General features: G+C 38.7%; 1 protein-coding gene across 5 annotated transcripts in view; it reads right to left on the bottom strand.

Annotated features, from left to right (window-relative positions):
- The window catches only part of col7a1l (collagen type VII alpha 1-like), a 161,684-nt gene that overhangs the window by 65,393 nt on the left and 69,160 nt on the right, over positions 1 to 27,131 (bottom strand). For all 5 annotated transcript variants that reach the window (XM_036577680.1, XM_036577679.1, XM_036577678.1 and 2 more), the window contains 26 exons: positions 26,430 to 26,553; positions 26,200 to 26,343; positions 23,812 to 23,999; positions 19,647 to 19,724; positions 18,513 to 18,530; positions 18,393 to 18,419; positions 18,213 to 18,281; positions 16,341 to 16,421; positions 16,203 to 16,229; positions 15,375 to 15,419; positions 14,476 to 14,544; positions 14,230 to 14,325; positions 11,157 to 11,183; positions 11,013 to 11,066; positions 8,973 to 9,044; positions 8,666 to 8,725; positions 8,460 to 8,495; positions 8,316 to 8,360; positions 7,500 to 7,535; positions 6,358 to 6,402; positions 5,449 to 5,484; positions 4,317 to 4,352; positions 4,193 to 4,225; positions 687 to 758; positions 544 to 603; positions 416 to 451 (listed from right to left, as the gene is read on the bottom strand). In XM_036577680.1, coding sequence (XP_036433573.1) covers positions 416 to 451; positions 544 to 603; positions 687 to 758; positions 4,193 to 4,225; positions 4,317 to 4,352; positions 5,449 to 5,484; positions 6,358 to 6,402; positions 7,500 to 7,535; positions 8,316 to 8,360; positions 8,460 to 8,495; positions 8,666 to 8,725; positions 8,973 to 9,044; positions 11,013 to 11,066; positions 11,157 to 11,183; positions 14,230 to 14,325; positions 14,476 to 14,544; positions 15,375 to 15,419; positions 16,203 to 16,229; positions 16,341 to 16,421; positions 18,213 to 18,281; positions 18,393 to 18,419; positions 18,513 to 18,530; positions 19,647 to 19,724; positions 23,812 to 23,999; positions 26,200 to 26,343; positions 26,430 to 26,553 — 1,614 coding nt within the window. The remainder of the gene's footprint in view (positions 1 to 415; positions 452 to 543; positions 604 to 686; positions 759 to 4,192; positions 4,226 to 4,316; positions 4,353 to 5,448; positions 5,485 to 6,357; positions 6,403 to 7,499; positions 7,536 to 8,315; positions 8,361 to 8,459; positions 8,496 to 8,665; positions 8,726 to 8,972; positions 9,045 to 11,012; positions 11,067 to 11,156; positions 11,184 to 14,229; positions 14,326 to 14,475; positions 14,545 to 15,374; positions 15,420 to 16,202; positions 16,230 to 16,340; positions 16,422 to 18,212; positions 18,282 to 18,392; positions 18,420 to 18,512; positions 18,531 to 19,646; positions 19,725 to 23,811; positions 24,000 to 26,199; positions 26,344 to 26,429; positions 26,554 to 27,131) is intronic.

The raw sequence follows: 27,131 nt of genomic DNA, 5'->3' as shown, positions 1-27,131 counted from the left end.
TTAGGCCGACATGCGTTAGACAGGGCCTTGCATCATCGTCAAAACATCAACTGAGGGAATATCTTTTGGAGAAATGGTGTTCGATCCCTCCAGCACAGTTTCAGAGACTTGTAAAGTCTATGCCAAGGCACACTGAAGCTGTTCTGGCTGTTTGTGGTGGCCCAACATCTTACCTTTACACTTTATATCAGCTATTTTTCCTTTAAGTTGTCACTGGTGAGTAGCAACCAGGCACAAATGGGAAAAAATGTGCTTACACCCAAATTAGCAATACATTGGTGTTAGACCACTAAGCGTTGCCCTATGAGTCTAAGGGCTCAGAGCACGGCCCAGTATGAAAAGACTGAAATACAGCTGAACATAGTCATCTATCACGCAGGACACAGTATTAAGAAGGTGAGGGGAGTGAACTTACTTTAGGCCCAGGCTTCCCTGATAAGCCCACATTGCCCTGTGTACGAATACACAAAATTATAGTCAAGAAAGAACAGAACGCTTTAGATTAGATTTAGATTAGGTGTGGAAACTCTTAAAGACACTCACCCTCTCACCGCTCTCACCCTTAGGACCTGGCTGTCCAGGAATACCAAAGCCAGGACTGCCCTTAAAAGAGAGAGAAGACAATAAATCAGTACCAAATGAGGCCAAATCACTGCTGAATCAATCAATTGCATCTTCAGGATTACCTTGTCACCTTTGTCTCCTTGGACCCCTTTAATTCCCTGAGGTCCGGGAGGTCCAACTGGTCCAACATCCCCCTGTAAGATGGAAGTGAGTAAATAATTCATGGATTTTGGAATTTACATTACAAAGCTGCAACTGGTGAAGTATGGCATTACCAGAAATCAGACAGGGCAGGGATAACAACATACAGGTGAAAGTAAAAGATCACCCCCAGTGTTTTTTAGCACCAGCGCTGCAAGTACGAAAAGCCCCCCCCCCAACACACACACCCGCGTAGATATGTGTAGATACATGTCACGCATCCCTCCGGCTCCAGCTCACACATGGACTCCCAGAATCCCGTGGGAGATCACGTGACTGTTGGACTTCCACAATCATCCAATCACCGTTCACACTCACCAGAACACTGATGTGTTGCACCGGCACTATGCGTCATATGACCAGTCTTAGTTTAGTTTATAAGCCCGGGATTTGGATTAGTTTAGTTGCGAGTTTAGTTTGCCATTTAGTGGGTTTGTTGTTTATTAAATAGCGATGATGTGAAGATGATGAAGAAGTCTCCCCTGACACTGCCTTTCTTGTATAAGATGTTTATTACAAAGTAAAACTGTATCATATCAAGCACTATAAAGTACCTGAGAGGGGATCCGTGCCAATTCTAAAGTGTCCCCCCAGAACAGTATGACCTACTGCTTATATAGGGTGGTTGTTATGGAAAAAGGAGACGGAACGTATATCAAATCAAATCAAATCAAATTTATTTGTATGGCGCTTTTTACAACTGATGTTGTCACAAAGCAGCTTCACAGAAATCCGTTTAGGACAAAGTTTCAACATGAACTGTAAATCCTCCAGGTGAGCGAGCCAGGGGCGACAGTGGCCAGGAAAAACTCCCTCAGAGCTGAGGAAGAAACCTTGGGAGGAACCAAGGCTCACATGGGGGGACCCATCCTCCTCTGGTCAAACTACCTACAAAATTATTATACTACTAATATTAACAGTAGTAGTAGTAATAATAGTTAGTATAGTCCTTCTTAGAATAGTCTCATTCATCTGGAACTAAAGTGGAAAGGGACCTTTGGACGAGGGGCCCCCTCACTTAAACATTCCAATCCTGCAACGTCAGATTACACCTGGAGCTTGGATACTACAGGTTTAACCCTGTTTCTGGATTTTCTGACTTTGCCTTTTTGCCTCTGCCATTTTGGACCTGGTTGCCTTCGTTATGTTTGTTCTTTTTCGTCTTTTTTGGCTCTTTTGGATTTGACCTACGCCTGTTCACCGTTCACGATTCTTGTCAAACGCTTTATACTTAAAGCCTCATTCCTGTTTTTATTTTACCGTGAGCGTCTGGCTGGTTCTGTCACGTTACAATACGAGCATGCCCAGCAGCCAGCACAAGCCAAACAATACAAACTATTTACGCTGTTTTTGTCAGATTTGATGAGTGATTTCAAATTTGTTTTTAAAACATGTTGCTTTTAGTATCACCTTTATAGGTCTTTCCCCATTCAAAGAGATAGAAGCCTGGACTTCTGTGAGTGGAAATAACTGTCTGTCTGAGTTGCCAAGATGGCCATTGAGTTGACTTTCTATACGGACTTTAGCTCTGTGCTCTGTTTATACATCTGTTTAGTAAATAGTGTTGAGCAGTGAATTGTGTTAAAAATGTTAAACTTTCAATTTTTTATCAACATATTCCAGATAGATTCTAGTCTGTGGACGTGGGCCACTTCTGGCAAACATACCGCTCTGCTGGCTCACTGTTGGCACAGCTAAACTGCATGTGAGCCAAAAGTGGCCCACACTGAAACATGCTTATTTGGCCCACATGTCTTAAAACAGGTCTGGGCCACTTCTGGCAGAGATATGGCAATATGTTGGCCTATGCAACACTTTTTCTTAACTGAAAAAACAGGTAGTCCAGCACAATCTGCCTTCCGAATTTAGTTTTAGATTCATGGCTGAAGTCATCATCATCATTTTACAGTGGTATGTGGGCTGGATGAAAGTAGTAGGTGTGGGCCAGAAATGGCCCATCATTCGCTTGCTATCTTGGTAAGCACTAGAAACAGGCCTGTTTTCTCTACAGGCTCTCAAGGCTCTGTCACCTTTTTGTTTTTTTTTTAGAAAAATAAATAATTCAATAAAGGCCAAACACAAACATGCCCAGTACAAAATGGACTGTGGTGTTTCTTGAAACCCACTGAGCCGTCGTTCTCGTCTCTGACGCTTTTATAAAAAGCACAGAGATGTCAAGTTGAGGTGCCCTAAGAGTGGAGCTCAGACATCTGGTTAGATTGCACACAATACTTAAAGCTGTACTACTTTTTGTTAACACCGATATAAGTAGCATTACTGAGTCAGGAGCTAAAATATGGTACAGCCTGAAATAATAATTTAAAAGTCAGAGGTGTTGGGTCAGATGTTGACGCAAAATGAACAATATACTGATGAAAATTTGAAGATATGATGACAATAGAAGATAATTCACTCGCATCCTCGGAAGACGCGACCCTCACCAAATTTTTATTGAACCAAGTTCTCTTTCAACACGCTTACAATCATCAGACTCATCCACACAGGGGTCTGAAGCACAACCCATGTCACAAAATGTTCTTCCACATGTTGCGTGCAATTACACATTTCCTCCAGAGAGGCCTCCAAATCCCCAAAACTTACACAGTGCAGCTTCATAAGTTTCATAAGATGCAATGAGCCATATGAAGTAATAATGTATAGTATTTATAATCTCTACATTGTACTTGTAAAGATCTGGATTAAATTGCAGGCAGAAAAGACAGTTAAGTGGCTGTAGGTAAGTTGCCCTGGTGTTTGCTGCAGTGTATGACTACACACTTTGCTGAGATGACAGTGCAAAAGGCCAATACAAAATGTATTAGTGGCCTTAAAGACATTCAAAAAGTGTGCATTTGTATTTTATTCTATACTTTTGCTTGTTGTGATTCTAGTCATGCAAAACATGAGCAGCCACTAAAAGATCCATGCTAAGAAATCTAATGCAGACACACTTAAGTCATACCTTTTGTTGTATTGTCTGTGTTTATCACATTTTGTCTTCCCATGGTTGCATATTTTGTATTGTAAAGTTTTACTTTTTAAATATACAAAGGTGGCAAACTTTGTTTGGATTGTAAATAGCATCTTTTGAGAATCGTGTTGATCGTCATGTAGACCTTAGGGAGCCTTTAGTTTCACATCAACAGCCTTTTCACTAATTAATTGCGTATGAATCATCATCAGAGAGACAGATATATTGCTTGCTTTTATCAACATAGATGAAGGGATCCCACAGGAAGAATAACTGTCAGATTTGATTCATAAGTTCAGACAAAACCAAAGACAGAACGTGTAGGAGGAGAGCCTCCCCCAGACGGCCTATCTTCGGCTCAGAAGATGGTTCACCTGCTGAGGATTTGGATCTTATTTAAATTTGTTACTGTGTTTGATGTGAGGAAAGCAATATTTGTCTGCCAATATGTCTTACCCTAGCACCCTTTTTCCCAGGGGGCCCAAGCACCTGTGGTGAACAAGAATATTATGAGATTCTGTTTATGTGAAAAATGCATAATGTGTCATATGAATTTCTGGATTGATTCTACAATGTTTACCCCTTTAGCTGGATCCCCTGGTGCTCCACGCTGTCCCTGTAGATCAGACAGAATATTTAAATGCAGACATGAACAAACACGCATATATATATATATCGCTGTTGTCTGAAGAAACCTCCAAAATGATAAGAGGAGAAGAAAAAAAACTATTTTTTTTTCCAAGTAAGTTTGGGTCATTTCTTTTGGTCTATTCATCATGAAATTTACAAAAATGTCAAAAACACAGAGAGGAGGTTTTCGGTAACATTTTCTATGAATGTCACCTTTGTAAGCATCTATAAACACGTTTATAACATGTTATAATAAACATAGCTATAAATATTAGAAAAAATGCATTATACATTATAGCCATGTTTATTATGCATTATGAATTGTTAACATAATACATTATAAGTACTGTTCATAACAAATTATAAGAGCTCATAAGTCATATTTGTCCGCTCTAAGTAAAGTGAAGCGTACTGTACTAAAGCCTCCTCCAGTGTTAAGAGTGAGGCTTCAAGTTGAAGTATTTACTGAAGGATTTACTGAAACACTAAAACATTCACAGTAAAGCACATTACAGGCTTCAAATGTCAGAGTTTAAACTAGAGCTGCCATCAGTGTTTTACCCAATGTGGGAAAGGTAATGTTCACCACCGTTAGCTTGGTATTTGTCTTTACTTTACGCTCTCCAAGCTGGGACTGACTTCTTTGGCACTGGCAGTATAACATGTTATTAACACTACTTATAATGCATTATATTAACAATTCATAATGTATAATAAACAATTCAGTGTAATTCAGTGTAATTCTTTTTTTATAAATAATTTTAACCATGTTTATAATGCCTTTTGCATTACTATAACATGTTATAAATGTGTTTATAGATGCTTGCAAATGTGACATTCATAAAAAGTGTTACCAGGTTTTCTTTCTAATATATATATATATAAGCCATATTATCTATCATATTTTATTATTTTTTTCCCCAATATATTAAATGTATGAAATAAAAAGAAATCATGCATTAAAATTTCTAAAAATGTGTCATATTAATGCTTAGAAAAACCCCAACACAACAATAATTTGAGCAGGGGTGCCCAAACTTTCACATGCAACTGTAGTTGCCTAAAACAAAATTGACATTCACCTCATCACCCTTCGGCCCAACAGCTCCAGGCAAGCCCTAGGTGTAAAACAAACACAAGCATCCTCAAACTGACAGAATTTGCATTTTACAACTGCAGAACTTCAGGTGCGTCCAAACTTGTAAGATAACGAGGATTCCTGTTTCCCCTCATACCAAAGCCTCATCGTGACTCAAAGGTTCTGTGAGCATAACGATCGGTTTAATCACTTGAGACGCATTTACTAACCAACTCAGGCTTGAATTTAACTTCAGTGAAGTACGTTTCATATTAAAAAGTGACTGAAAGTTCAACTACGGCATTTCCAGCAGCATCGCCGTGACGGAACTGTAAATAATTCATCACAGAGATCACAGGTACTGACACACGGCTCCCGATGGGCTCAGATCTTTATCGGGCTAAAGCTCCGTCCAGGTATTTTTCTTTTTAATCATCTTGATTAAAAAATGTGGATCCGGCGCACATAGGCTGCGGTTCTCCACTGCAGGGCTTAAATCCATGGCTGACCAAAAGGAGCCGTGAGGAGGTGGTGCTCCCTTCACTAATCATCTTCTTTAATTTCCCCAGAGGGCTCTAACTCATTCTCTCTTAATAGCATGCTGTATCACTAAAATAGCAACAGGGGGCAAAACTACTGTAGATGTGTCTGAAGAGGCAACTGAAGAAATAAAGAAGTACATTAACGGGTTTCTGACAGTTATGGCCAAGAGTTTATTAATACTGTACTTATGCCAGCCCAATGCATTCATTTATTTCGTGGTGTTATGTAATGTTATGTTCATCTCAGCACCATGAAGCACACCAAGTTGTGAGTTTGGAGCCTTTATATGTAGCAATTTACACAGTAATGTATGCAATGATGACTACTACCAGAGAGTAGAAGAACAAAAAAAAAAAAATCCTTTACTTACTGCTAGTCCCTGAGGTCCCACAGGGCCTGTATCCCCACGATTACCCTGTGACAGAAATGTTTAATTGAAAAACAGCAATTTATACAGCAACAATACATTAATCTTTCTTCTGTAATCACATCTAGTGAAGAAACAGTACTATTTTCACTGATTTGACCAAGACCTTATTCGCTTGCCGAGTGTCTGAAATGTCATTTTTAAATGCAGAGCTCAAAAGCACTTTCTTGATGGTGACAGATACCAACACCTGTCGCTTCTGTACTATTCACAATTCCTTCCTCTAGTGCAGAATTTTACATTTTTCCTGTTCCAACTCTTTTTCCTGTTCCAATTCTTTTCCTGTTCCAACTTCATTCAACCTTGATATTTACATTAAAGGGCCAAAATAGATATATCTATATCTACATAGTAGATATAAACAACAGATCATCATATCAGTATGTGTTTGTTGAACACCTCATTCAAAAACCTGAACATTAATGTAGAGCTGGTCCCCGTTTTGCTGCTGTAGCAACTTCCACGTTTGTGGGGAGCCTTTACGATAGAGTTTGGAAACAAGGCTACAGGGAATCATTTCCATTCACAGTTCCTGTGTTGATGTTGCTTCCAGAGGCAGTCTGGAACTCTCTAGTGAGTGTTGTAATTGAGCACAGGTGAAATTTATGTGCTACACATTTCAGCACTCGACAGCTCCAAGCTAGTTGCTCCTTGTTTCCACTTCGTAATTTCAGCACTTACAGTTCACCAGGGCAGCTCTAGTAGGCCACAAATCTGACCGTCTGAGTTCAGTATGACACACTCTACTGCCAGTGTTTATCTATGGGAACTGCTGCATTTTAGCCAAATACACTCATTACAAAATAATTTTGGCCACACAGTGTATCTGATGAACTAAAACAAGTGTGTTACAGCAGTGAAAAAACTCTAAATTATGGAAATCACTACATTAGTATGTCAAAAACTTCATTCTAGCAGTAACAGACCTTCACATGTCCTGGCTTACTGAACAGAAAGTGTGGTTTACAATGAATACATTGAATTCATCTCTCTTCCAAACGACAATGATCTCATGCAGAAATGCATATGATCTTTGAACACTGGGTGTGGAATTTTTGTGTTTACAGAGTTAGGCAGAATCTTACCTTGTCTCCTTGCTCCCCTTTCAAACCCCTTTTCCCCTGAGCACAAATCAAACAAACATTTAAGAAAGCATCACCATGTGCACACTGATTAAATGCTGCAGTCAATATATGGCATCATCTTGGCTTATGACTGTTTAGTCGAGCAAGAAAGCAAAGAAAAGCAAGAAAGCATTCAAAGCTTTGAATTATCATAATAATAACACTATTTGCATCAATTTGATTGAAAATAAAGGAAATATTTACATTTATACAACAGTTAGTTCGGCCACACAAGCTGATCGGGTTGAGAAGCGTTCTAACAAACACTGTATCACTCCGCCGAGATGCCGTTGCTAAGCAATGACTTTGACAGCTGTAGGAGACGCTCAAGCCATTTGAACATTTTCACTTCTTACTTTGCCACAAACAGAAAACGGACACTTTTAAGATCACATTTGACCGACAGCCGATTTGGTCAGACTCTGAAGATGAGACTACACTAAATTCCCAAACTGTCAGTTGGTCTGTGTGGAGCAGGAGAACGAACTACTGGCTGTGCAGCGAGTGGGCGGAGCTCGTTACTCTGACGTAGCAACAAGCTGGTTGTTAAGGCACTATAATTCAGCGGAGGGAACTGCAAACATATTAAATGCCGCGTTCACGGACCAGTTTTTTAATTTATTACTTTATTAATTTAACTGTTGTATAAAAGCAATGGAACACTTGAGGAGAGTGTTATCGTGAAATAACATCATGGCTGTGATGATCTACTGTGACCACACTCCCTCTCGGGTTCTGTTCCTTAAATATATCTATATACCAAAGAGTCCAACATACTCTGGGTCCAACAGGTCCTAGCACTCCTTGAATTCCTTGCTCACCCTGTAAACGAATGAGAAAACTGTGACTTTGAGATATACATCCCTTCAAAGGAAGATTCAGTCCAATATACGGCACAGATTTGGTGGACTGAAGAGTTACCTTTGGACCAACAGGACCTGAAAGTCCCATATTTCCCTGAAAGAGGAGAAAATCAATATCAGCAAATATTCAACAAGTTTAAAAGCAGAAATAGAAAATACGAGGATACTTCTGAAAAACGCTGAGATGGACAAAAACCTATTCTGAGATATTACAGGTGTTAAATTTGTGAGAAAGTTTGCACCTTTGATAAATGTACACAGTACCTTTTCTCCAGGAGGTCCATGTAAACCCTGGACACCTGGAATTCCAACTCCCTCTTCCCCCTGCATCACATCAAAGAACACTCAGCCTGTGTTTGATTTCAGAGTGTTTGATTCTAACTGCCTAATTAACAACCTAATTGTACAGAGATCTACTGCACAGGTTCTCAGAGAAGATTAACAGTGGACCACAGATGTGTATGAAGAGAAAGCACAGGTTATTAATATAACTGTCCCTTCCTTCGTCCCTTTATTTTGGTTTGTGTGCTGTGTTGTGGTGGTAGAACTACTCTATTTCAATTGTACCCACTTTTTCTCCTTTCTGACCAGGCAGTCCAGGGGTTCCATCCACTCCTATTGGTCCAGGTAAGCCTGCTTGACCCTTGTCACAAAAAACAGTAATACGTTAAATTAAAGGGAAAATACACTGAAAAAAGTGATGCATTAAATCTCCTTGATTTAAATGTGCATATCATTTCCACAATAATGAAATATGTTACTTTAAGGGTTATTACTACCAAACGTGAGATGTGAGTATTTTATTCATGTGGAAATGTAAATTGAGCAAAAACAATGTAGAACCACTTCAGTGTTTAAAATATTTTTATGCATTTTGCTTCTTATTTAATACAAAATTATTTAAGATGCATCCGTTCTTTGAAATAATCTAGCCTATCAGTTTTCTACCACTGCAAGGCAAAGGCTACACACTGCCTCCTCTACATTGTGTGAGATTTGCATAGCTTCAAGAAGAGGATTAACAATTTACTATAGTTACATTTCCATCCATAGATTTTTTTTAAAAAATGTTTTAAAGGTACAGTGTGTTAGATTTAGTGGCATCTAGTGGTAAGACCGCAGATTGCAACCAACTGAATACCCCTCCCTCACCCCTCCCTTTTCAAGCATGTAGTAGAACCTATGGTGGCCGTCTGTTAGATTGGTACGCCAAATTACCTGTCATTTGTCTTTCATCAGCGATTTCCATCTGGGAAAGGCAACGCCGGTGTTTATCCTTGTTTGCTTTATGTTTTCGCTTCTTTGACAATGAGGATTCACCCTTCCTTAATTTTTCTTCTGATCCTCCATTTGTCAAAATTTGAAGTTCTCAAGTTCTCAAACTTCTTACATAATAAAATGGTCAACCAGCACCAGCAGCAGAAACTGATTCTTCTTCTTTCTATGTCTTACAACTGGAGCTATGGCATCACTGAATTCAAGCTGGCGCTTCAACATAAAAACATGAAGGGCATCTCTAGAGCCAGTGTTCAGATTGTCTGTTCTGGGCTACTGTAGAAACATGGCAGCACCACAGTGAGTCTGTTGGAAGAGGACCCACTTACTATGTAGATATGAAGAGCTCATTCTAAGCTAATGAAAACACAGCGATTTGAAGTTACAGGTGATTATACACTAAGGAAACCATGGTTTTGTATCCTATTTTCCATTTCTGCTAAATAGATCCCCCCAAACCTTACACACTGCACCTTTAATGCTACAAAAAAGTTTGTCAATAAGTTATGGAAATGGAAATCGTCAGTAATATTTTATGAATGTTGACTATTCTGTTCAACTTCAGCAGATAGACTGTTTGTCGATACCTGACATGTCATGAAAACCTACACTGGAAACTTTTTGGGGGGAAAATAATGCATTTATGCATAGATTTAGGGTCGTATGAGAGATTTTTCTCACAAGCCTCTCACTGGAAACAGCATGGTGGAGAGGTAGAGCTGCACTGAGGAGGAGACAAAAGTGCTTTTATGGAAACACTGCCACTTTTCATCCCTTACAGAGAGAGATGACCCAGAAAGACCACAGCCGAAGGTATTGCCTTGTGCCTGACAATTAACGATGGAAATAACCGAAAAACAACTTCTTTCTTTATCAATAACAGTCATTTGCAGGAGATGATGTCCAAATTTTGGTGGAGAAGCATAAATCGCAAACATTTTTTTAACAGATTTTCATTTTTTGCTTGGATTTTTAACTGAAAGTTGATGGAAACATAGCTTTGGGGATGACCTGAGAGTGTAGATCTGAGATTGTCCTTCATTGATCTCTGGTCACAGACAGTGCACGAACCAACATGGAGCAAAGGCACAGTGTGCATCTCTTCTATATGGGCTTTGTTTTCACCAAGGTAACAGATTCTGAGGTACTAATATTTTGGCACGGTACGAGATTAAATATTGGTGTTACGCAGTACAATAAAGAATCATTTACAAGGCCTGCAGAAGTCGTGTCAGTGATGCTTTGGATATGACTACATATATATATATATATATATATATGTGTGAAAAAGCTATGGAATGTCTGTTGTGGTCTGAGAATCGATGTAAGGACTAACAGTTTGTCCATCTTCCCCTTTTTCTCCTTTAGGTCCTGGTTTTCCACGTGGACCCTGCAAAAACCAAAGACATCTAATTTAAAATAAACCACATCAACCAAATGTTAGTTTACATTAAATTGATGGGAAAAAGAGGCAACTCACTCTAAGCCCAGGCTCTCCAGTCTCACCCTGTAAAATAACAGAACCAGAATTCTCAATCAAACAGTTTTAAACATAAAATCACAATTTTCACAGAAATTAAGTTCAAATGTCATGTCTTGTTGATTTCCTGAGTGAAAATACATTAAAACACAATCTACAGAGAACACACTTCTGCACATTTAATGTTTATTTACTGAATTAAACAAAGAAAAATGGAAAAAAAGGACATTAAATGAGATCTGTGAAAAAGTTATGGCACATTTAATTTTTTATTTTTTTTCCTAATATGTTAAACTCAGCAAAGAAATAGAAATTGTGCACTAAAATCTGCAGAAAAGATACATTTATATATGAATACATTTATTTACTTTTTAAAATATGTTCTCTGTAGAGGATGAGTTAACTTATTTTTACTTAAAAGGGTTTTAACTTTTGCGTACAACTGTATCCACAAAAAAAGGAAAGAACAGTTCTAGTTAAAATGTTTGGTACATTTACTGGAATAAAATACAAAATACAAGAAGCATCAAAGCAACGTTCAAGAAAACTGAAAACTGTCTAAATCTGAGGTTCTTAAAAACAGCTGCGTATTTGAGGGATCCATTCCACAAACGATAGGCGTCCATTAGACAAGTTTCAGAAGGAAATCACCTGAAATGTCTTTACAACTCTTTCCAGAGAAGCAGCTAACTTGGAAATGTCTTTGTCTTTAACTCTTCTGTCTGGCTCATGAAACAAAAGGCCCACAGGGTTCAGGTCTGGAGACCATTAGCCTGAGTTTGAGCCCTTGACTTTCCCTTAACTCCTTCACCTGAATGGACGTCAGTAGAATGGATTTCCTGATCAGCCACAGCAGTTACAGACACTGCTTCCAATTTGTCTTAAGGACTGACCTTTGTAAAGTAATTATGGACTTCACTTCACTTCGCTTCACTTTACCGTCTGTGCTGTATTTATAGCGGGGATTCCCACCTATTGCCAATAACTGTTCACAAAAAGGTTAATTAGGTCACATGCTAGTTAACTCAGAGACCATCTGACACTTTTATACTTAGTCTATTGTTTTTATACCTTGTAGTCATTTCAGGCTTAATTTATTGATTTATTAATTAATATTATTCCACTATGATTACATATTCATTTAAACATAGATATTTACTGTATCGTAATTATTTTCTAATTATATATCATTCATTGTAGACATGTTGTACTAATTAAAATGTAGATAATCATGAACAATCAGACATCAAACAGGTGTTTTCAAAGTTCTGACTGGTAGTGAACAGTTAAGTCAAACAGTTCACAGAACTGCTTCAGTGTGAGGATTAAATACATAATTTAACTAAAAGTGAATGTATAAAAGCTTTGAGGCGACAGCAGCCATGACTTCATTTGCATAAAGCGAATCAGTGGCTATTCGCTTTATTAATTAATTCAAAACAGGGATGCACGATGACATTGGATTCATATCAGTATCAGCAGACAGCTGCTAAAATATCTATTTTTGTTGTTTTTTGTTTTTGTTTACATAATGTGAAAACACCAGCTGCCTGTCACGATGCGTGAAAATCTCATGACAAATGAACCAACAGAAATGCTCTAAAATGACTTGGAAAAATACATGTATTGTGTATTATCATGTATTGTACGTAGCATGTATTGTGCAAAAGTCACAAAAAATGGTTAAAAACATTTATCTGGGCAATAAGAGTCTGTTTGCATGTAAAATGTAACATAACATTAGAATAAATAGTAAACATAAACACGTCCACATATTCATGAAACACTTGAATATCGCTGCTGTCGGAAGAGAACCTCATATCTCCATTTTTGTCATTTTTCAGTTTTTAAGATAATTTGAAAATGCCTGTTGTCCTTTACATTGTGTGTAAATTTTATGATGAATGGACCAAAAGAAATGACCCAAAATGACTTGGGAAAAAGTCTGGTTCCATTGATTTACATTAAAAGTGAGGTAGGTTTTTTCCTTCTCCTGTAAAGTTACCATTTTGGAGATACGAGGTTTTCTTCCGACAACAGCGAAATGTAGGTTAGATGAATACAGTTAGAAGAAGAAAGCTTTGGTTCCTTCTCGCTTTACTCCAGCCATCACATGGATTTGTTCAAGTCCATCAGCAGCACCTGATTTAATTTAACTGATTAGATAAAACAGGTGTTGGATGGAAATGGCTAAAATAAAACATACAGACATAATTACAAATAAATCACCTTAGACTTGCACAGTACTGTATGTAACAGCATTGAACAGATACTTAGATTTGACCAATATTTAAATATTTTAAACCAATATTTGATGACATGTTTATTGTACTCTGGAAAAGCAGAATGTTTAGGCAATGTCTGCATATTATTCATTTTATGTACACTATATGGCCAAAAGTTTGTGGACACCTGCTCATCCAATGTTTCTTCCAAAATCAAGAGTATTAAAAATATCTTTGTTCCCCCTTTGCTACAGTAACTGTCTCTACTCTTCTGGGAAGGCATTGCACTAAATGTTGGAACACTGCTGTAGTGATTTGATTGCATTCAGCCACAAGAGCATTAGTGAGGTCAACTACTGAAGTTGGATTACTCCAACTCCTCCTGAAGATATTGTATGGAGCTCCATCACTTCAGAGAATGCAGCTCCTCTGCTCAAAGCCCAATAATGCAGGGGACTGTATACCCCTCTAGCTGACACGTAGGCTCATGTGTATCTGCTCAAGCGTGTCCTATTCTACTGGCAATACTCCTCTATGGAGATTATACAAGCTTTGTGTGCATTTGAACTCCTGTGTCAGCAGTGGATGTACCTTAATGCAGCTGAATTCACTAATAAGAAGGGGTGGCCACAAACTTTTGGACATATAGTGTATTTCCTACATGAATACATATTATATTTTTCTGTAATGCTAATTCAAGTTTAGTCCATTCTATAAACGTTATTGTATTGAAATTGGCATCATACATGAAAATATCGGACATCGGCATCAGCTCAACAATTCCCATATCAGTGCATCCCTACTTCTAAGACTTTAAGATAAATTTATCCAAACCTAAAGTCTTTTACCTTTATAGAAACGCCAGGAGAGCCAGCTGCTCCAGGCTGCCCAGGGAGCCCTGGAGGCCCTGCGACTCCAGGTAACCCAGGAGCCCCTTGGGGACCCTGTAAACAAAAACAGAACAATGTGAAACTGTAAAATGTTGGCAGCCTAAGGCAACTGGAGTGCACACAAACTTTAAAGGAACTGTATGTTATAATCATCATAGATGCAAGAAATAGTTTCATATAAACTACCATGACAACAAGACTTACATTAGATCCTGGTTCTCCTTTACGTCCAGGAAGAGCTTCCATACCTCCAAGTGAATATCCAGGCTCTCCCTTCAAGAAGGGATAAGATATCGTTAACTTTCACGGTAGCACTTAATTTGGAGTGGCTCTTTCTATATGATTAATAAACTCTTTCCAGATTATCAGCAACACATCAACAACATTTCAGTGACGTAGCAGTAGTGAAACGTCTGAATACACTGAAGTAAATATCTTGGAGATGTTCTGTTTATAACCCAACCTTACCAACCTTACCCAAAACTCAACCCTAACCCTAATCCTTAATCTCAACCCAAAACCTAATCCTAACCCAAACCTTAACCAAAACCTAATCCAGTGAAGCTCCAGGTACAGGATGGTGTCAGTGTGTGTGTAACAGCCTGTTGAGGATGTTGATGGTCTGTATTAAACCTGTTACCTGTTCAGTCACTTTTCGGGTTAAACATCTACAGATCTGAACTTGGACACCAAATAAAGTGAAAAACACCTGAATTCAGCAAATTATAAACACATTTTATTTACACAGTTAATTAAAACTCTCTTGAGAATCTACTGAATGTATTCACTGCTGCTACATCATTGATGATGATAATGTTGTTGATGTTACTGAGAGTCTGTTTGGTGTCTATTTAATCTAAAAACGGCCAATCAAAACGAAGTATCACCACTTTCACTTTAACAAGTGCTCCATTTTTCCCCAACTGAAGCTCTAATAGAGCAGTGTGAGCAACAAGCTCGTCATGATCGTAAGAATTCTACCTTCTTAATTCAACCTGAGTTGAATTTTTTGGTACTTTTTAGTCTGAATGTCTTGCTGTAGTAAGTTAAACTATACAGTAACATCTAGAACAACATCCTGGTGTCTGAACAAATGTACTCACTCTCTCCCCCCGCTGGCCTTTTTGTCCGGGAATGCCAGGCGGCCCCTGTGAAAAAGTTTAAAAATATATATCTATGAGGCCTGAAACAGGCAGCACATTTGTATTAAAACCAGTGAACTATTATTGAATTAATTACTGCTCTTGATTAAACCTCCCACCCACATCCTCATCACACCTCACTTACTAATTGCACCTTTCAAGATTCCTCCATAAGAAGAGAATGAATAAAACTGGGCCATGCTTCATACCATCATGAACAAATGAAGGTTCTAGATAGAGCAGCACAAAAGCATCTTGTTTTGCTTAAAATATCATCAGGGTGGGCAACTGATGTCAGCCTGAAATCAAAACTGACCTTTTTGACCTTGTTAGTTTAATCGTGTTCCTGGTCATATTAAGCGTGACTCATCATAACATTTAAAAGGCGTCACAATGTGCCTTCAAAGCTCTAAAATAGTTCTATATATTAACCAAATGTTCCCCAATAATATCATGTTTCACCTTCCCCTCCTATCATCGAGCATAATGCTCAGCTGGATCAGAGACCCTCAGTGAACCAGAGCTTTCCTCACTAATACATAAAGAACATGAGATTTCCTATTTACTTCGTTTAGTTACTGTACTTAAGCACTATTTGGGACGATTTGAACTTAAATATTATTCAAATCTAATGTTCCTTTATGTTTCTCAAAGAAAAACATACTTTTTACTTATATTTTTATTTAGACCTTCAAAGTACCCTTTCACTTAAGTACAGTTTCTCTCAGTTTTTCACTCCTGAATATCACGATGGACATTTTTCATGAACAGAGCAAGTGAGACACTCACCATTTCCCCGCCGACACCAGGAGGACCCTATGGTATAATTAATACTATGTCAGAAAATGATCAAAGATAATTTTATAGAAGAAAGTGCAGAATTGTACGAAATTATAGATTCCTTTTGGAAAACGGCGGTGTCTTTACCCTTAGTCCAGCAGAACCAGGAGGTCCAGTTCGACCCGGTCGCCCTGGTAACCCTGGTATGCCGTCCGTCCCAGGAAGCCCCTTAAGAAATATTGAAAGACATTGTACTGTATTTCAGAAACAAAACAAAGACCGCTGATGGCATCAGTGATGGCAAGACTCCACAGAATCAGGAAAAACATAACAGCGTACCAAAATAGGACATATGTAGGTAAGACCCCTACATAAGCTTTTCATGACACCTGACATAACTCCTACATAAATGTTTATTAATGTTAATTCCAACAGGCATAATTCACTGTAATGTTTATATTTGCCAGTTTTGATCTAAGTTAGCTAAAGTAGTCTTTATAACAGATGATGCCTGTTGGTATGAGCAATTATAAACAGTTATGTAGGTTTATATCAATTGTCATGACATGCTTATGTATTTGTCATGTAGCCTTCTGAACTATACCCCACAGTAAAGTGTTACCACATTTTTTTATTTATTTACACATGCATCTTACAAACAAACACAAACAGCCTGGTGGAGAGGAAGAGCTGCACCGAGGAGGAGATGAGAGCACTTTTAAGAAGAAAGCCCTCTTAGAGAGAACTGACCAGAAAAGGCTACAGCCTTTGTAAATGGAAACAACTCAAACAGCTCTGTATGGCAGTGAGACATAATCTGTCATATAACTATTTCAATGAAAAAATAATAACAAAATATTAAATAAAACAAACAGAGTGGTCTTATAGGTAAATTATGGTTATGTCAGACTGACCAGCTGGCCACTTCATTAAGCACACCTACCTTGGATCTACATTGTCCATTTTATCAGCTCCACTGACCATATAGGAGCACTTTGTAGTTCTATAGTTACAGAGTGTAGTTCATCTGTTTCTCTGTATAGCTTGTTACCCTGTTCTTCAGTGGTCAGGACCCCCATGGACCCTCACAGAGCAGGTACTCTATGGGTGGTGGATCATTCCCAGTGTGCAGCGTCCTGTGACTGCCGATGAAGGACTAGAGGATGACCAACACAAACCGTGCAGCAGCAGATGAGCTATCGTCTCTGACTTTACATTTACAAGGTGGACTGACAAGGTAGGAGTGTCTAATAGAGTGGACAGTGAGTGGACACAGTGTTTAAAAACTCGGCACTGCTGTGTCTGATCCACTCGTACCAGCACAACACACACTAACACACCACCACCACGTCAGTGTTACTGCAGTGCTGAGAATGACTCACCACCCAAAGAATACCTACTCTGTGGGGGTCCTGTGGGGGTCCTGACCATTGAAGAACAGGGTAACAAAGTATGCAGAGAAACAGATGTATTGTGGTCTGTAACTGTAGAACTACAAAGTGCACCTATATGGTCAGTGGAGCTGATAAAATGGATAAAAATGTGTAGATACAAGGAGATGGACTTAACGAAGTGGTCGGCTGGTGTGGGTGTGAGGGTCAGGTGTCCACATACTTTTGGCCCTCTTGTGCGGTCAGGTTTTCCTACTCTCAGCCTTTATTCTATCCACAACAGATGATATCAAGAGCGATTGGACATGTCTTTACAAAGTAAAAACAAACAAATACAGGAAACCAGGGCTCATTACCAGCACCGTCACGTTGATATTCTGACAGACAGTCACTTTGATAAGACAGCAACTTTCATGTGCCTCCATTTCAAACAGAGAACAGGGGAGTACGAACGGAACCGCATGCAAAGAACATCTCTGGCAGTGATAACTGTTCTAAATCTTTTAATCAGCTCAAATAACAAGGAAGATGCGAAAGCATTCTCGCAATTAACAGGACGGATCAAGTCTGAAAGCAGATTAATCTACTAAAGCCGAAGATGATGAGGTTTGGCACACTGTGTACTCACCCTCTCTCCTTTCTCCCCTTTGATCTTTAAGGTGAATGGATCGAAGGCATCACCGCCGAGCTTCGGGCGCTGCGAACATGAGCTCGCAATTAATTTTTAAAATGCTCGGTCAAGAAACACAGATGGATACAGGAATGAATAAGAAAATCACTACAAAACAGCAGCTCTTGCCTAACGTACCAGTCCACCGTGTCCAAAGCCGTCCCCCTGTGAGTGAGAGATGAGGGCAGCGCTTCAGTACAAGTTTAATCACATTACATACGTTAAAATAAATTAAATAAGAAACAACAGTGAACTAACCTTCTCTCCTTTTTGGCCCTGTAAAGGAATAGAGAACAAATAATGGGTTAAAACGTTTGTTTTAGGACATTATGGAGGTGAAGGGTGAGAAAAAGAAGCATACTTAAGTACATCAGTAGTATACATTAACTACATGAAGAACAGTAAAGTTAGATTTTTTAAGGTTATGTTTTTTTAAGTGATGTTTAACATCTTTTATTTCTTTATTTATTCAATAATTATATTTTTATTACCTTTATTTTACCTTATTTTACTTTTTAACTTATTTACTTTATTACATTGTTGTAGACTTAATGGTTAACCTTTGTTATGTTTTTACTATTTAACTTCTTAATTCCTGATCTCTGTATTGGCTCAGCTACACTGTAAATGAGGGTCTCTCTCAGTTTAAATAAAGGTTGATTGATTGATTGATTGACTGATTGATTATGGAAGTACATCTAAAGTACACGTTTCTGTATTTTTCATAAAGTATATTGCATGTATACCCTGCATGTATCTTTCCACCATGAAAAGTAACACATTTTAAATGTTATATATGTTTTTATATATATATCTAACGTAATGTTTATATGGCCATTGCAAGATAACTACCAAATATGTGTATCAGTACGCCCTTTTACTTTTAAAATCTATTCTAATGTGTATTTAAGTGTAATTAAATGCAGTTAAGTGTGGTATTTCTGAGTATAGAAGATGTATTTCAACATTATGTTATCATTACTTTCAAATTAAACATAATTCAGATATTTATAAATTGTGTTATTCCCAATAATATATTTAAGTGCATAATTAATTTTTACAAAAAAACACTTACATACATTTCATTTGTTGAATGTATTTAAATATACTATGTTATACTGAAATCAAATTTTAAAATGCACTTAAGTGCATTTTAGATCACTTAAGTGTACCAGCACATCCAATAGTATATGTAGAATATATTCCCAGTTCCCAAATTACATATGTATATCTAATTAAGTTTAACTTAAGTTGTTCAAAAATGCACTCAGAAGCAAAAAAATGCATATAATACATATTTAATAATACCTTCATTAAAATGTAATACACTTAAGTTGTCATAACGTGTGTTTAAAGAGTAAAACAGGCTTTTTTCTTTCACAAGGGTTTTACCTTGCACTGGATTGGACAGGGACCCTCAGGTTTGGGAAGAGCCTCTGGGTCACCTGTGGGTGTGTCCAGCTGGGCAGACTACAAAAAAAAAAAAAATAGATAAATAAATAAAGGAGCATAAACACAGGTGCTGTCTGAGCTGCAGTGAGTATTCGTACCTACAATGTTCAGTTCAAGTACCATTCAGTATATTAAACTAACAAACTGTATGTTTGGATTTACAAATAAAAGTCGTTACAGAAGAGGTACACCTCTTTCTACAAGGCCAAAAGTATGTGGACACCTGAACATCATATCTGAATGTTCTTGTTGAACATTTCATTCTAGAATTATGGGCATTAATATGGAGTTTGTCCCCTTTTGCTGCTATTACAGCGTCCTCAGCTGGCTGTGAGAAAGCACTTCCATTCAGCCACAAACTGGCCAACAAGGAGAGGCGTTCCAATTCTTCCCAAAGGTGTTGGATGTGGTTGAGGTCAGGACTCTGAGCAGGCCATTCAAAATTTTCCACACCAAACTCAGCAAATCAGTTCCACCTTACGTGGTGCAGCAGATACAGGTACCGGAATGCTACTGTGGCACGTTTTAAGGTGCAACGGGAAAATCCGAACTTCAGCTTCGTTTGAGAATGACCTGCCTTCTCAACACAAATTTCCAACCCTGACCGACTGTGGCTTTTAGTGCTCTAGTTCTGGGTTTAAGTTCTTTAAGTGCTGGAGTCACTGAGTGACAGCGGTGGTGTGTGCACCTTCATTAAAAACAAAGGTTTTAAGCTTTTGAACGTCGTGTAGACCTGTAGGGCCCAAGACCACCTGTAGCCCCAGAGCCCAGCAGGTTAAAGCGCCCCTGCAAGGAGGACAAGCTACTTAAATCTGTCATTGTGATTTATCACATCAAATATTTCAATGGATTTAACGGTAACACTTTCTATGAATGTCACCTTTGTAAGCATCTATCAACACATTCATAACATGTTATAATGCATTCATAAGGCATTATAAACATGGCTATAAATATTTGTAAAAATGCATTACATGTTATAGCCATACTTATGCATTATGAATTGTTAACATAATGCATTATAAGTACTGTTCATAACAAATTATAAGAGCTCATAAGTCGTATTTGTCCGCTCTAAGTAAAGTGAAGCGTACTGTACTAAAGCCTCCTCCAGTGCTCAGAGTGAGGCTTCAAGTTGAAGTATTTACTGAAGGATTTACTGAAACACTAAAACAAACACAGTAAAGCACATTACAGGCTTCAAATGTCAGAGTTTAAACTAGTGCTGCATCAGTGTTTTACCCAATGTGGGAAAGGTAATGTACACCACCGTTAGCTTGGTATTTGTCTTTACTTTACGCTCTCCAAGCTGGGACTGACTTCTTTGGCACTGACAGTATAACATGTTATTAACACTATTTATAATGCATTATATTAACAATTCATAATGCATAATAAACATGGCTATAAAGTGTAATTCATTTTCATAAATGTTTATAATCATGTTTATAAAGCCATGTGTTTATAGATGCTTACATATGTGACATTCATAGAAAGTGTTACCGATTTAACTACTGAAGAAGAAGACTGGATTGGAAACAGTTCACATTCCCATCAAATTACAGTACCTCACTTACTTAAGCTTACTTTGTTTGCTGTTCACAAGAGTCTCACAAGAATCAGGAATCTCTTGTGCCAAAGCTCTTCTCTGGTGCATGTCGGCACAATTTAACCCCTGGCTGTAGCATTAAGATTTCCATTGAATGAAATTAAGTAACCCAAACCCTGTAAAAAAGCCCAGCCATCCCTCCTCCACCTAACTTTACTGTTGGCACTATGTATTCCAGTATGTATCGTTCACCTGGCAACCACCAAACAGACTACCAGATAGTGCAGTGTGTTTCATCACTCCAGAGAACATGTTTCCAGTATCCCAGGGTCCAGTGGAGGCGTGGTTTTACACCATTCCAGCAGACGCTTGGCATAGCGCATGATGATCTTAGGCCTGCATGTGGCTGCTCGGCCACGGAAACCTAATCCATAAAGCTCTTGATGAACAGTTCTAGTGCTCACATTGCTTCAAGGGGCAGTTTGTAGTTTGTAGAGCAGATGATTTTTATGCACCACAGAACTTAGCGGTCCTGTTCTGTGAGTTTGTGTGGCCTACCACTTTGCAGCTAAGCTGTTGCCACTCCTGGACATTTCCACTTCACAATAAAAGCGCTTACATGTTGGCATTCTACAAGTTTTGAAGAAGGAACAGTGAAAAGACACTTAAGGAACTGAGACAATAAGCACACATACTAAATATCCACTGGTATACTATTTCTCTTAAAATGTCCCTTCATGCAACTAACCAGCCTGAAGAAAGTAGTCAGAGTCTCTCTTTGCTCACACCCTGCAGATCGGATTGATCAGAACAGGATCCTTAACCCTTGTGTGGTGTTGATGTGTTTGTTACTCAGTGGTCTGCTGGACCCACATTATTGTTTTTAAATCAATACAGCCATAACAATTTATGTAAAAATACCAGATGTTTAAAATATCACAAGTGTCCAGCGTAGGGTTCTCCTTTAGCAGCTGTAGCCAGTCAGCAGCCTGTCCATGTTGTCCATCCTCACACACACACACACATATATACAAACACATACACACGCAGACACACACACACTAACAGCAGGCCATGTAGGAGGAGAACAGAGTGAAGGACACAGCACCTCCACACTTTTACTCCCCGTGGGTTCACCCAACACCGCATGTGTAATATAAATGTGTGGGGGGTGAACAGAGTGAAGACACTGAAAATGGGTTATTTTATATGTTCTTCACAGAAAATGAGCAAAGGCCAAAAAAGCTGTGGTTGAAATAATAATAAATCACATAATTTTTTCTTTTGGTAAACATTGAAAATGAGTCCCACAGACCTGAACACCACACAAGGGTTAAATATGTGTGGTCCTATTTATCAACTTGAGATAATTATCCAGAACTCTGTCTGACCCCCTATTGATCAGTCAGCCTTCTCTGTCATAAGACATCAAAACTACAGGACTATTTCTGTTGGACAGCTCATATTGTGTCATAAGTCCTCTAGGTCTCAGTCAGAAACCTGAATCAAAACAACCCGAGGGCACACACATACTGTGAATATATATATAGAGAATATGTATTTAATGAAGTGCCAGTCCTGAGCTGGTTTACAAGGTTCAATCATTAGGAATCTGTGAACAAAATGAGGAAACTGTAGATGAGTCCAGAATGATGAGCAGAGCTGTAGCAGATTATAAAATGCTGAAGAAGGCTATACAGCATAAACAATAATTTATATTAAAAATATCCAGAGGGCCATGTATTTCAAAAGTGGTGACGTCAACTAACTTGAAAAAAAATTATAGACTATATTACTTATAATTTAATATTTTTATATCTTGTTTTTCTCAAAATGATGAAAATGTTGACTAAAACATTTAAAAATAGATTTTGGTGGCTAGTGTATTCAAATACATATAATACACACAGTGTTATACATATGAAATAAAATAAATTAAAAATTGTCATTATTTTAAAATTGTCACACACACACAATTTCTAAACCGCTTATCCTTCTGGGTCACAGGGCAGGGCAGAAACACAGACATATACAATTACATTTATAGTGCTGCTGTTGGGACAAAACCTCGTATCTCAATTTATGGCGTTTTTTAGTTTTTGTCAGAATTTGAAAATGCCTGTTGCCTTTTCGATTGTGTATAAATTTCATGATGAATGGACCAAAGGAAATGCCCAAAAATGACTTGGAAAAAAGTCTGGTTCCATTGACTTACATTGAAAGTAATGAATGTTTTTTCCTTCCCCTTTAAAGTTATCAATTTGAAGATACGAAGTTTTGTTCCAGCAACAGCAATATTATATATATATATATATATATATATATATATATATATATATATATATATTGTTTAAAAAGTTCTGCTGCGTACCATCTACACACTGGAACACTGGAAGAGTTGCAATGTCAAGAATACTTCACAATACAAGTTACACTTCCTAAAAGATAAATGATTATCTAGGTCACACTGGTGTTAAAGGTACCAGCTGTACTGCAAACAAAATCTGTTTGCAAATCTGCAAATAATAGAGAACAAATTTGAATAATTACATTTACCTCTTCGTGCTGTTTGAACTCCGAGAGCAAAGCCTCACTGCAGAGACTGCGGATAAACTCTCTCTCGACGGAGGGGAAGTCACTGAAGTCAGTAGCGAAGAAAATGTTCTTGTAGGTCTTTGGCGAGGCGATTTTCCTTAGTTCATCAATGTCAGCATGTGCTACTCCAATGGCCAGTACACTCACACCTAAAGCACACGAAAAGCTCTTTCCTCAGCCTGTTGTATCAGCGCACTGTGCAATTACTTTTGCTGTGAATTTTGGAAAACCTATATCTTACAGGCCCAATAACAACCCAAACCAAGCAGCAGAGGAAGAGAGAAGTAGATGCAATGAGTACACACTACAAATTTGTGCTCCAGCACATTAGATTTGAAATAATTAGGAATCAAATTCATCTCTAGACATTTTAAGCGTGGCATGAGCGACCAATTGTCCAATTACTTATGGTAGACCAGTGCAAACTCACTGCAACTAAGAAAAAGCAGTTCAAACTATTGTTTTGTAAGTCAGTAGGGTATATAAAATCACCCTGGATTTAATTTAGACACTAATAAAAAAAAAAAACGTAAAAATAGTTTGAGATCTTTAATAGACATAATGTAGAAAAACAGAGAACATATTTCAGTCACAGTAGACTTTCTTCAGTGCATGAGCTTTATTCCTTTCTACTAAAGATCTGTGTTGATATAGCTATGTAAGTTTTTCTGATTAGTGTGTGGGCCTTTTGTGAATTCAGTCCAATTATTTATGGGTCACTGGAATGTGAGTCTATATATAAAAACAGCTGTGATTCTTATTTGATTTAGTCAATGCAAATGTAATGTGTCCTCATATTAAAGCTGACACTATCCTTCTCATAGTAATTAATTCTCTAAAAAGCCAAAAGGAGCCTAAAAGTAGGTTGCTCTTATGGGCTCCCAATACACATGTACAACTGACCTTTTTCAATGTCCAATGTCTTTCAGTGTAAATTAGGTGGTCTTAGGCCCAATCCCATTTTACCCATTACTCCTACCACTTAGCCCTTACCCCTCTGTGTTGACGTCTAGGGGTAGGGTGTCCCGATTGTTGTTGAGATAGAGGGGTAGGGCAAAGTGTTAGTGCCATATGGCCCTCCAAACGGATGTTTTTTAGAGACACACTCCAAACACACCAGCATGAAAAATCGCTAGCAGTTTGCTGATATCTCCGTAGTTAGCTAGCTAAATTTCCCATTCCACCTTAAATGGTGCAGCAGTTACATTCTGGCACCTCAGGCACCAGAACTGCTGCACCATTTAAGGTGGAACAGAAAAATTCAAATGAGAAGCTAACAAATATCTGACTTCAGCCTTTTATCACTGAAGAATTAGGGGTGGGTGACAATAAATAATTGTCCCCCCCTTTGAAGGCATATAAAGCCCTAAATGTAACTAAAGCCCAGCAGTGAGGAGCTGAACTTTACCCTCCTCTGCTGTCACTGCAGACTGGCAGGGTCGCCTACAGAGCAGCGCTGGTAGCTGTTAATGAAGTGATGCTCTTTTTTATCTGAGGGTCCCATTTCAGAGGGAAGATTTCAACCACTACTCCTTGTAACTCAGTTCCGACGGGCAAGGTGGCACTCGAAAACAAGGGGTAGGGGTAAAAATAAGAAATGGGATTGGGCCTGAATCTTGGGTAATGCATGTGTAAGCAGTATCCTCACCAATCACAAAGCTAATGTGACTCCTCCCACCCACACACTTTTAATAGACCTGTGTTCCCCAATGGTATCTCTCTCCAGCCATACCTGCATTCCCTGGATGCACATCCAGCAGTGACATCATTAAGAACTTTCTTTAAGACTTCACCGTATAAAAGTTGGATGTTTTTAGTGGGCTTGTTTCACTCATTTCTCCCTGCTCACACTGTTATATTTAGTTCTGCTTCAGTGGTGCTGCAGGCTGGACTGAAGGCTGTCAATCATGCTCATCAGAATATTAGGACCATCAAATAGATGATGAGTGATGATGAGTCTGATGAGTGATGTTTAAGCTATGTTTTATTATATTTCCATCTTGTTTTTTCAAATTTTCCCTGGGATTTTAAATTCCAGTGTGCCAAAACAACAAGATTTGTGTTATTGTCCAGTTTTTATGGACCACACTTTGTTAGAAGATCCACTACTTCAGTAATTAGTTGGGAAATTCAAAATAAACAACCACATTTGAGGCATTGTGTCATAATTCAAACCTGTAATTAGCGTCATGATAACTGATTTAGAAACGAGATATAAACCTATGTTGGTTTATCAGCCACTCGAGTGTGAGTGGAGGATCATAAACATCTGATTGTCGTCAGATTTTTCCTTTAAAGTCTACAAGAGAGAGGGAGATGAAGGTGTACAGCAGAGAAGCTGATTCTGACCCAGAATATGTGCTATCCTGGAGGGCGGCTCCACATCGTCCTGGGCTCTCCCATCTGTCACCAGCACCAACACGTGAGGAACATTCTGCCTCATTCCCAGAGACTCCTGAAACAGCTCCCTCAGCACATAGCTGATCCCTCGACCTGCGCGCACAAACAACATTCAGATCCTTGAAGCTTCTTTTAATCGTTATCCAGCTTCATATGAACAGACTTGTGTGTGTGTGCACCTGTTTTGGTGTTCCCTCCTCCATAGCGGACTTGTCGAAGAGCTCTCAGCACAGAGCTGCGGTCTTTGTGGGTGTTCAGGTTGAATTCTATCCTGGGCTGATCACTGTAGTGAACCACAGCTATCTGAGCAAAAGAGAAACACACCAGTGAAGAAACAAAGTCAAGACCAATGCATGCAGCAGATGCTATTACCACTTGATTATTGGCCAGTATGACCACCTGGATCAGCCTTCATCTGTAAGGCAGTGAGAGAAAATTGAGAAAAAGAGAGGAAGGAAAGTTGGGACTCCATGTAGCAGCATTTCGAGGACCCCCATGGACCCTTACAGAGCAGGTACTATTTGGGTGGTGGATCATTCTCAGCACTGCAGTAACACTGACGTGGTGGTGGTCTGTTAGTGTGTGTTGCGCTGGTCTGAGTGGATCAGACACAGCAGTGCTGCTGGAGTTTTTAAACACCTCAGTGTCACTGCTGGACTGAGAATAGTCCACCAACCAAAAATATCCAGCCAACAGCGTCCTGTGGGCAGCGTCCTGTGACCACTGATGAAGGACTAGAGGATGACCAACACAAACTGTGCAGCAGCAGATGAGCTATCGTCTCTGACTTTACATCTACAAGGTGGACTGACAAGGTAGGAGTGTCCAATGGAGTGGACAGTGAGTGGACACAGTGTTTAGCTCCAGCAGCACTGCTGTGT

The sequence above is a fragment of the Colossoma macropomum genome, unplaced genomic scaffold (assembly GCF_904425465.1).
Source record: "Colossoma macropomum unplaced genomic scaffold, Colossoma_macropomum, whole genome shotgun sequence".
In the NCBI taxonomy this organism is placed as follows: Eukaryota; Metazoa; Chordata; class Actinopteri; order Characiformes; family Serrasalmidae; genus Colossoma; species Colossoma macropomum.
Note: the sequence above shows the minus strand (reverse complement) of the source record. Positions and strands in the feature narration are given on the sequence as shown.